Source organism: Embiotoca jacksoni, unplaced genomic scaffold, assembly GCF_022577435.1.
Source record: "Embiotoca jacksoni isolate LCO1_2020_lvr unplaced genomic scaffold, fEmbJac1.0.p SCAF_1, whole genome shotgun sequence".
Taxonomy (NCBI): Eukaryota; Metazoa; Chordata; class Actinopteri; family Embiotocidae; genus Embiotoca; species Embiotoca jacksoni.
Window position 1 is genome coordinate 4933206 of NW_027185229.1, and position 12084 is coordinate 4945289.

General features: G+C 44.0%; 1 protein-coding gene across 3 annotated transcripts in view; it reads right to left on the reverse strand.

Moving 5' to 3' along the window:
• The window catches only part of LOC138203126 (calmodulin-binding transcription activator 1-like), a 50307-nt gene that overhangs the window by 37735 nt on the left and 488 nt on the right, over positions 1–12084 (reverse strand). For all 3 annotated transcript variants that reach the window (XM_069157759.1, XM_069157769.1, XM_069157761.1), the window contains exons 2-3: positions 10233–10328; positions 5176–5279 (exon numbers count right to left, since the gene is read on the reverse strand). In XM_069157759.1, the coding sequence (XP_069013860.1) occupies positions 5176–5279; positions 10233–10328 (200 nt within the window). The remainder of the gene's footprint in view (positions 1–5175; positions 5280–10232; positions 10329–12084) is intronic.

Genomic DNA, 12084 nt, shown 5'->3' on the forward strand with positions numbered 1-12084 from the left:
TTGCCAGTTCGGTCAGCAGGACAGTGTGGACGTCTGGAGTTTGAATTGAAAATGGAAGTCACAACAGACACAAAATGACGTTGGGCGTTAATTGGGCTATGCTTGGCTCAGAGAGCGATGGAGAGATAGACAAAGAGGAGGAGAAAGAGAGAGAGAGAGAGAGAGAGAGAGAGAGAGAGAGAGAGAGAGAGAGAGAGAGAGAGAGCCTGGAGGACTAATTAGTGATTATAACTTGGCGCTCTCCAAACATAAAATATTTCTCAACCCAAAAGACAGGAATGATTAAAAATAAAAGAATAGGAATCAAACACAAGGAGCTGTGAAACACCCCTCTGGTTCTGTGTGTGCGCATCAGTGCGTGTATACATATGTATGCATGCACGTGTGTGCCTGTGTGAGTGTGTGTGATGGCTTCTTTGCCCCCTCATTAAACTATGCTTTACTCTGGTAAACGGCAACAGCACAGAGCTCAATGTCAACTGGAGAGGTTACAGCCATCGGCAGGCTCTGGGACACACACACACACACACACACACACACACACACACACACACACACACACACACACACACACACACAGATAAACTAAGTCTCTCACCAACATGTTATCTAACAAATACTTGAGCAGCACACCTATTTCATTTAAAAATAAAATCCGCGGTAAGTTTCCAATAGTGCGTTACTTTAGTCTTTGTTCTGCTGAAGCCAATAAAATGCAGCGCGTGAGCCTCTGCCAGCCGCGTGCCAGTGTGCGCTGGACATTAGCAATTCACACATCAAAGTCATAAATCAAGGGCACCCTTCACCACAGTATAAATGGAACATAGAGGCCTGCAACTGGTTGTCTGCTTACTGTATCACTCTGGGCGTCCATGATGGATTCATAGTATTTTTTTCACATCGTCTGGTAAGTGACATTTACCGCCATCCCTCCTGTGTAACTTCTTTTCCAGACACTCCTGCCTCATGGACAAATAGGAAATACAGCTCCTCCAAAAATGGAGGAATACTACATACTTATTTCTATGTATCTGTTTAATGGCTCACAAACATGAATTATAAATTAAACATGCACACATACTCAAACGGAGCTTTGTTTGGTCTAGAAATTGTGGCTCCCACAAGCTGATACACAACAGCACGCACAGGTGAGTGTGAGAGGGTTCCTGACACTTTTACTTGAGATGCAGAGCTTTTGTCCTTCATCAATTGTTTTCTTCTCTTGTCTGTCTGTCTGTTATACACGATTGGCATCTCAAGCAGACAAACCAATTGTCATGTCTCTATTATCACCTTCAGTGTACTGCAAAATCATGAATGGCGTTTGTGTCACACATGTATGATCGATCGTACCATTAGCGCAACTAGGCACGTGCACACACGCAATCTGTTACCATGGCAATGCCTACCCCTGATGCATACACACAGACACACACACACAGGGATTGGAGCAATGGTCTAAAATGTATATGATTTTTGATGCACGTCTCATTCAAGCAATAATGTTAGTGTCATGCAGCAGCGCAACCAGACATGAGCGTGTGTGAACTGTCAACTATGCCGCCTTCACACCATCAAGCTGCCAATATATCACTGCGTGATGACAACAGAGCACTACACTAAAACACTGCATGTTTCAGAGCATATTATTTCAAATCATTAATAACAAAATCATACCAGTGTCTCACTTTTGCTTCCCGCCCTCCCCGAAACAGTTGAGCGACATGTGGAGCAGAGTCACATGCAGACGCATTGTGGAACAGACGACTGTCGTCTGTGTGATGTATTGAAGTCTGTACCAACCCGTTTGACAGTTGCATCATTTGAATCTTAGTGGGGGAGATGCTCTGATCTAGAAGCCTTTAAAATGCACATTAGACCACACAATGACGTGCACAGTCGCACAGCGTGTGTGCGCATGTTTCATTGCTTGAATTTAAGCTTTCAAAAGGAAATTTGACTCTGTATTCAACACGATCTGCCTCCTTAAAATATGAGTCAGGATGTCAAGGGTCTCCACAAGAGGTATCATATCTTTTCACGAGCTCAAGTCCCAGGACCAGACTCTAAAGTTTGTCTTTGTCTACGTTTGAAAAAGTTTGATCGCGTCCTTATTGTAGCGCTCCGAAGAATTTGCTGAAACCAAAACAAGCAATTCCAGATGGATGGATAACACAGGCTCCACCATCAGTCTGTCCACCTGAGTGTGGTTTGTTATCTAAAACTAGTCCATAGTCTATTACCATGGACAGATACACATACACCCCCAATCTATTATTGAACAAAAGGCTCACGCCTCCGCTCAGCCCTTCAGGGAGGAATCCATCCCTCCATCCCAGAATAATTTCACACATCAGTAGATACACAAAAGAGAGAGAGAGAGGGAAGGGAAGGAAGAGAGGAAAGGACAGAGAGGAGGAGGAGTGGATGGGGTAAAAATGTATGGGGTCACAGCTCAGTGCTCGTGGGAGACCAAGGTGTCAGGGGGAGCCATGCGTGACAAAACAGAGATCAGAGGATTATATGCAATCGCACACACATGCGAGGAAACAAACGCGCGCGCGCGCGCGCACACACACACACACACACACACACACACACACACACTTGCACAGACATACACATGCCAAGAAAAAGGTGAGACTAAGGACATATCAGATGAAGACTTGTAAGGATTGAGTCTGACTTAATCAGAGGCATTCTCTTCCAAACACAGAACGTTAATCTCTTTATCTATCACACTTCTTCTCTTCTTATTCACACACACACACACCCACGCACACACATGAAGGATAATCCTAATTCTACATGGCATTTATAAACTGTGTGTACAAACCCAAACAGTGCAGATGAGAGACCACAAAACCAATTCTTGATTTGCTCACGCACAGCAAGCGTATGGAAATTAAGATTTCTATAGGAGTGCGCAAAAGCGTACGTGTGCACACAAACACTCAAACGTATCACCACACTGAATTATCACAGGGTATTTTCAACACACCATTTGTCACATCACCACACTTCATGCAACCCCTCGACCAGAACAGTATTTTTTTTGCAAGCCAGCAGACACACATGCAGACACATGACTGAATACATTAATTGAAAGCCTCAAATTGGACAGCCGACTGACAGCTGACAGGTCTGGAAATCCCTCCGACAATCTATGGAGGACATTGATATTCTAAACATGTATATAAAATCTGATTTCATTTTTCTATAACGCAAAAGAAAACTAGTATACTGTTTATAATGTCTGCGATACGGACAGATAAAAACCAACCGACAGGAAAAAAAAAATCTATTATTTTGTTGCAGCAGCTACAAAATAATTGATCGCAATAATCTGGGGTGCTGCATATACCTAACAGACACACACGGGCAGAAACACACACACAGAGACTGAAATACATACATGCACTAGATGCACAGCGAGCATGCACATGTCTCCCGCTAAGAAAGCGCCAGGCAAGAGGAGCAGCAGACACAATGGAGTGTTTAAGTATGCGGAAAACTTTATGCCTGGGTGGAAGAGGAGCTTTGAAGGAACCCGCTGAGGGACACCCAACCTCCCCCTGAACTGAGCCTGTACCTCCTCATCAGAGCCAGAGAGAGCTATGGAGAGGGGTGTGTGCATGTGTGTTTGTGTGTGTGGAAAGGGGGGTAGATATAGAGAGCGATAGAGAGAAGTAATGGCAGGAAAAGGGGCAGCAACAAGGTCCTCCAGTCTCTCACACACACACACACACACACACACACACACACACACACACACACACACACACACACACACACACACACACACACACACACAAGCACACACTGCCTATTCATGTGAACACACTGTTCAGTAGGCACCGTGCTTAACTCTCGGTATGACCTTCATTGAGATGGATTGCATGAAAAATGTAATGACTTTCCTGAGAGAAAAACCACAGGCCAAATCAGCTTTGCATTGCATAATAATGCCGGACTTGGTAATCAATAACACAAACACACAAACACACATCCATAATGGAGTGCACAGCCTGCACATGGAGAAAATGTCTCAGCAGAGGCCAACCACATCACAATGGATGGAGCAAACCACCGGTGGAGAGCTGTGCAATGCATAAACAAGGAGCTATTGACGATAAATGCCTGCATCCATTTCCACCCATCAAACACTTTCCTAAGTGAACAGCTTAAGTCTGGAACAACATGCAACTAAGAGGAGCTTTTCAAATACCAAATGTATAGCTCTGGGTCATCCTTGTCCATGAGTAAAGAGCCGTCCCAAGTTTATTTGGCCCCATTTTACAGTGAACTACTTAGCTAGGAGCACAACTTAACTTATCTGTTGTTCATCCTGCAAATATGATGCTAATTTTAGCACAGAGCAGGGCAATCTCAGTCCTATAGTAATGAGGGGTAGCATTGTATTTGTGGAAAAACTTCAAGTTCTAAGGTTTGGTTGACGTCGAGTAAACTGCAAAAGCCCTTAAGTTACTTCAACCTAACTCACGTTTATGGTCAAAAATCCTCCTTGCTGCAACATCACTGCTTTTGCAGTTTATACCTCAGAAAGTTTTTCTTTTTCCCTTGTTACATTACATTACACACTGCAACTAAAGCATAATTTTCACATATAGCACAAAGTAAATAATAAGCAACCAGGAGCTGAATTGTGCCACAGGTGTAACAGCTTTTTTTTTTGGTTGCACAGCAACAATTTTACGTTCAGCTAACAATCCTTATAACATTGACCATGTTTTTTTTTTTTTTTTTTTTTTTTTTAAACCCATTAATACCTAACAGTGAAAACATTCAATCTGTAGCCTCATTTATTGTTTCTTAGCCTCCACGCCTTAATGTCTCAGACCCCCTGATTCTGATTCTGATGCCTTCACCCAGAGTTGTTTGGATTACAAAGCAAAATATACCGAAATATCCCAAATCAAATATATAGTCAGTGGGATTTTGGCAGTGAGCTCCGGTTGCTGATTCTTTATTTTTTTCTTACTGTCACAGTTTTAGGGTCCCATAATAAAAGCTGCCATTGTGTTTGTTTACCTCCTCTTCATCTCTCAATGTGACATTAGTTAGAGATGAGTCACCGGCAAAAAAAAAAAAAAAAAATGCACTGTTCCTCTCACTGTCACAGATATCTCCCTTTTGCGTGTGTCTCATTCTCACCTCGTTGGTGTTCCAGCGATGGCGCTCCTTGGGCAGAGAGGAACATTTGGGGAGACACTCAAGCAGCTTCTTAGGAAGGTAGATCTTCAACTGGCCCGGCTCATCTGGAGTGGAAGGGGGAGGTGGGGGAGGATAGAGACGGAGTAGATAAAGTAAGATAAATGAGGGATGAGTCGGAAGAGGACAGAAATTTTACATCAGAGACCCTGTGAGCGGAGAATACCAAAACTCTGGGATCAGGCTAAAAAAAATCATAACAACCGTGATCTTAAGTGAGTAATTTGTTTTTCTGTCTGAAAGATTTGTTCAGGCCTATATGAAAGACATAAGCTTTAATTATTTTTGGTCCCTCCGGTACTCAGATATTTATAATTGATCAGAAATACAACAGCATTTTTGGCATAGCAGTGAAAAGAAATGTCGGGCTCAAAGTTTGAATGGCCTGGAAAACATGTTATTCGAAGTAATGAAACAGGAGAGAGCCAGGAAATTGCATGCCAACCATGATTAATATTTCCATGTCATCATTTTGTTGGTTATATTTTATTTGAACTATGAGTGATTCACAGTGATGTAGACAAGTGTGGGTGATAATTTTGTTACGCTAAGTATGAACAGTGGTTACCAATAGTTAAGTGGAAGTGCACTTTATTTTAAACAGCAGCTGGAGGTGCACCTGAGGCCCACCCAGAAACAGATTTGGATTAAGGAGAATCCATTATCATACATTATAAGTGCATTTGGGGTTGGTAACGACCACGGCCAATCACATGGGCTTTACTTATCCCCTTTAAAAGCAATGCTCTCCCCGCAGTGTTGTACAAACAGTTTGGTAAATGGAGTGGGGAAACCCAGAATAGCTCTTCCTGTGAGGAAACTAATATTCTTGAACAAGAGTTGGAGAGTGGTAAGCTGAGGGCAGGTGATGTTTAATGCAAAATTTTATTTACGTTGCTGCACATGCTGAAAGTCCTAGGGGGACAATAAAGCACCATTTGATTTGGAATCGTATCGATCAATACCACAAGTTGGTAAAAATCAGTCAAATTTAACCGTGGCATCGCTGCCTAAAGCGTCTGGTAATAGATTCCAGCATTGAATTGATACTACTAAAGCTTACACTACATACATCTCCGTGGTCTAAAAACTTTTCAAAGCACATAACTGAAGCGCACCATCAGCGCACTGGTTGTGTCATTATAATGAACACGGGCTGTGTAGTTCTTTTGAGTCTATCTGACAAACACTGTTCTGCTGCAGGAAATACTATAGCCAAACCAATGGCTGAAAATAGTCCCCAACATATGAAACGTTTTCTCCTGACTGAGTAATGCTTGCTAAAAACTACAGGGCCCAGCTGCTTTAGGAAATTGCTTTGCTTTTTTTTTTTTTTTTTTTTTAAATATAACATTATAATTGTAATCCGTCTTTAGTGGTAGCCAGGGGGTTTGGTCATGATATATGTATTAATACAGTAATGTAACTACCAGTGGAAGAATTTATGTTTTCGAGAGCTACAAGAGAGCACCACAAGAAAAATGCAGTCATACTTGACAGCAGAACGGCTTGGTGTTGCTAAATTACCAGTGAATCTGCTCCTACTGTGCCTCTCTTTCCTCCGGTGTGCACGCAAAATCACCAAAATATTGAATAGGTGCAGGTTAGGTACAAAAACTCCCACAGCGCCTCAGGAAAATACCCCTTCACTAGTCAAGTCAGCTCAAGATAGACCCCCTGTTATGTGTCTGTCCCTGTTTGTGAGTGCGTGCCCAACGGGTGTGCTGCTCAGAAGTCAAAGAGAGCAAGCACTCAAAGGTTATTGATAAGTATTTGAGTAGAGGGCGTCCATTCATGACTCCCCTGGGAAGATAGGAATTATACTCTACCTGAGGGTAGACGACAGAGCAAGCAAAAAAAGAGAGAAAGGTGATGTGGGAGGGTCAGAGTGAGAGACAGAGAGAGGCAGAGAGACAATGAGCCGAAGAGACACAATTAATGAAGACGAAAAAGACACCTAAAGTGAGGGAGAGCGAAGATTCAGAAAGTATGAATTTTGAAGGACAAGAGATGGAACAAGGTAAAGACACAAAGGGACAGAACAGCAGAGGAGTGGGGTCTATGTGTGTGTGTGCTCATGTTAGTACGTATCTGAGCATGTGTGTGTTTGTGTCAGTAGGAAGTGTGTTCAGGCACGTATGCTCCCCCTAATCAATTATGCATTTATTAATAGAAGGCCTGAGAAGACAGAATTTCAAACAGCTGAACTGTGCAGCAGCTTAGTTAAACAGCTGAATGGTGCAGCTTAGTTAAAGCCTAATTTCTTTTTTAGCAGCACTCCAGCCGCTCTGCTATGAATGCCAATCAGCGTTTAAACCCCACCCCTCCTGGCTATAACTCCCTCCCTTCCCCTGCTGTTCTGAAGAATTCTCATCAGAGCCTCGCCTTTGAAATGTACCAGAACCACCACATCAAACAAGCCCGTTGCACATGCGCAGGCACACACGCAAACACCCGCGCACGCGTACACACACACACACACACACACACACACACACACACACACACACACACACATATGCATGCTCATACATACGTAAAAACAGACAGACACACACACACACGCACGCACGCACGCACGCACGCACGCACGCACGCACACACACACACACACACACACACACACACAGTGCCTGCCGATCAAAGAACACACATCACAGTATTTGTGACAGAGTGGCGTTGCTTTTTTATACCAGTGACCTTGGTATCGAAATCCCTTTCAAAAGATACCTTCATGGACAAAACCATCACCTTAACCCATCCTCACATTTACTCTCCCTGCTGACGAGGAGTGGAGAACCAACTTTGCAGATTTGTTGAATGCTGATGAGCTTTTACACCCCAAAGAGTTGTATCTTGTATTTCTAACAATCCTGAACCAGTGAATGCGTGCCTGTTCTAAAAAAAAAAAAAAAAAAAAAAAAAATCAGCCTGGGTACTGTTGCAATCGTCTTTTCCATCTGTTCCAAACGACTCTCGGTGGAGCTGTACAGCGGTGTGACATGGGGCAAAAACTTCTCTTTTGTTTCTGGCTACCCAGGAAAATAAACCATCCTGGGACACCCGGAAAACACATCTAAATATGGAAATTCTGTGCTGTTCACATTTACATTCGGATTTGAAATAATAAAACAGTTTATACACCTGCATTGCTTCATGTGAGTCCCGCAGCAGGGAGCCACAAATTCCAGCTGCACACAAGATCACACACCCCCTTGCTAAACTAGTAAAAAGAGCCCAAAAGAGTGACAAATCCAGAATGCTAATGTGAAAGTGATGGCTCATTAAGTCATATAGAAGTATGTGTGCTAAAAAGTGAAAATGTTCGACTAAAGTGAAACATTGCTTTGGTACCCTATCAAATGCCATAATTTAGACTGGAATCACACAGAAGAGCGGCCTCCAACTGATGAATATTTTACCTCATAAAACTGTCATCTCCATATTTAACACAGAAACAAGCCAATGCCCTTGTGAGATGGCTGTCAGTTAATTATAAAACTCTCCTCAGTAAAGAGAGAGAAAAACGCTCCAAATGCAACTCTTAACTCTCCCCCTACTGATATTAGGAGGCGTCAGGGGAAATTTTCACGTTTCCCCCCTTTTTTGGGATGAAATTAATGTGACAGAAAGAAAGGCTCATTGCACAGCAGCTAGATAGAGGGTTGGGGGAGGGCGGGAGGGCAGAAGGGAGAGCGAGGGCAGGGAGAAGATAGAGATGGGGGGACGGAGGGGGGTGAGCATAGCACGAGATGAGTGAGAGTGCAGGAAGAGGGAGGGAGAGATGAGAAAAAGAGGGAGAGCAGGGGGCGGAGGGGGAGAAGGGATAGAGAGATGGGCGTGCATGCTAATTTTATCATTCTGCTGATAAACTTTTCCTCCAGTAATCCTCCAGCTGGGACGTGAGAACAGATAGGAGACAGGGATCGGCTCGGGAAGCCTCAGCTTATATTAAACAGTCATCCCAAACAGAACCCACATTTCTGTTCTCTTCTGTTCTAGTCTCTTAATTCCTTATTTGCTATTTTGTAACAGTGTTGTTCTCTATCTCTCAGTTTAAAGGGTCCGGTGCAGGTAGGAGGCCCAGCTGCTCCTTTTGAAATGAGCGAGGGGGGTTGAGGGGTTTATTGGGGTTATATCATGCCGCCCCATTCTCTCTGGACAACCCCACTACCACTACCACCACCTCACTACGCACCATGTCCGTCTCCTCCTCCCCACGTCTGTTATTTTCCCACACAGAGGCACGGACATGTATCTGTGCCATGTGGTCTGGAATCAATAACCAATCAAAACAATCATTGCCTTTATAGTTCCGCTAACGCACCACGGCAATCACACATGTGCCCACTCCACACTCGTGTACACACGCGGCGGCCATGCACCGACCCCAGATTACACACTCCATCTCACTTCTAGTTTAACAAGGCCCATTGAGGATTATAGATACATAATGCCATGTGTACAGATTAGGTATGACAATAAACTACTGATAGCCAAAGTAAGCCCTGCCTTCTGCATGGCTATGTGCGGTAGTGTGTGTGTGTGTGTGTGTGTGTGTGTGTGTGTGTGTGTGTGTGTGTGTGTGTGTGTGTGTGTGTGTGTGTGTGCCCATTAATACTGTACTGGCATGCATGAATAAACATGATGTGTAACAGAGTTGAATTGGAATGACGTCTCAGCAGAGAGACACAGAGATAGAGTGTGTGTGACGGTGTGTGTGTGTGTGTGTGTGTGTGTGTGTGTGTGTGTGTGTGTGTGTGTGTGTGTGTGCGTGTGTGTGTGTGTGCGTGTGTGTATGTATGTGTAAGTGTGATCTGTTACAGAGCAGATGAGAAGGAGACCTCAGTTCCCGCATCACATCATTCTGCCAGAAGGCTTTTATACTTGCTCCCAGAGTCACCCTGTGCTACAGACAAATGCGCGCGTGCCACTTAAACACCCCTCACACACAGGCGTGCATACACAAGCTGTGTGAGGGGTGTTTGTGTGTCTCTTACTGTTGGCGTCAGTGTCGTCACTCTTGGGAGGGGTGTGTCCTGTGTAACCAACAGCAATCCTGACCATTCGCTCTGGATTTCTTATCTTCTTCAGTCCTACGGAGACAGAAAAAGAAAAAGAGAAAAGTAAAAGACATATTTAGGAGAGACTCCAGACTTCGGTTTCCTTGGCAATCGCACACCTCACCTCATTCTCCCTCCTTTAAAGCCCAGAAACAAGTCTCCAAGTGATATGCATGTGGGCTGATCCATTTTCTGATCCACTAACTTGCATCCATTGTGTCCCTTGATCGATTGGCCACAGCAGATACACTGCCTCCGTGCGTGTGACTAACTTTTGCCCAGCTTTAGTTTCTCCTCTCTCTCATCATTTCTCTGTTTCCCTGACCACTGTTGCTATGATACAAAGTAGACTAACCAGCGCAGAGGGAGATGGTCTTCCAGGCTATATGTTGGATGTTGTTCACATGCCCACTGGTGTACTCTGCTGTTCGGCGCCACACACATCTGCCAGGGAATGGAAACAGTGGATAGCTGTCTGCTGCCTTCGCCGCCGCGATTAATTTGGCTTTCATTCAGCAGGGCTGAAGCTTGTAAATTATTACATCCATTCTACACATAACACTGAGGGGGTAATGGGCAAAAATCCCCCACACTGGGAACGAGAATGTGTTTGCGTGAGTGTGTAGGTTTAGTACAGTATGGGCATGGGGGAGGTTTTTATATGTGTGTGGTACAGTGCCTGCTAATCTGCCTATGGGGCCTGTGTCTCATCTAACAGTCCTAGTTTTTTCACGCAACGGGAGTCTCAACCCACGGCCCTGTCTTTGCCTCTGGCAACATAGTGCATGCTCGCTCGCTCGCACGTGCGTACGTATGTCTAACTTAAAGTGACGTACGCCTGAAATGTGCTTCAGATATTTATGACAGTACTTGTGTAGTTCATGTTAGCCAAAAATTGTCCCTAAGAGAAATCTTGCTCAGCGTTGCTCTCTAGTGGAGAGAGTGTTTGAGGCTCTCCCCGTCATTTCCATAATGACCAGGCTGAGGAACATCAATCATTGAAGAAGAGTCCAATAAAAAGGCCGATGTAAATGGAAAGTTTTTACTGCTGTGTTTCATTTTATCTCTAAAGTGGCTCAGGAACTTTTTCATTAATACCAAAGTCTGCAGCTATGGTTTTGGCTAAACAGGTTTCTTTAGGAAATTTAACCCTTTAACGCCTCGGCAGTAACAGACCACCAACCAGATGCTCATGAAACAAATATCAAACACACCTAGTAAAGAATGAAGACTCCCTTAACCCCTGAGTTGAGATAGAGATAATATTATCACCCCTAAATAATTCATGAATGAATGAATTGCAGTCTGAATGAAATGGTTGGTTGTGTGTGGTGACGAGGACCCCACGAGTTTAGTTTAGGGAGTAAAAAATGAAACTAGATTCCTATTATGACCTAAAATTGACACACATACATACATACATACATACATGCCATCACCCCCAAACCCTCCCCCTCCCCCCTTCCCAACGTAAATGCAGCCAGATTCTCACCTTCAGCGCCTTGGCAACTATAAGCACACACATCAACACCAAATGAACACAAACATAAACACACGCATTCACGCGCATACACACCGACGTTAGATTGGGACTAAATAAATACACAGCTGGTTGGGGGGTTGCGTGCCTGTCAGGAAAGGAAATCTGCAATTCTGTGGTCTGTTTTATGCTTAAAGACAGACAGATAAACACACACACGCACGCACGCGCACAAGCACGCACGCATGCACACACACACACACACACACACAGAAAGCATCTGAATTCCTTCAGCGTGAACCACTCTTA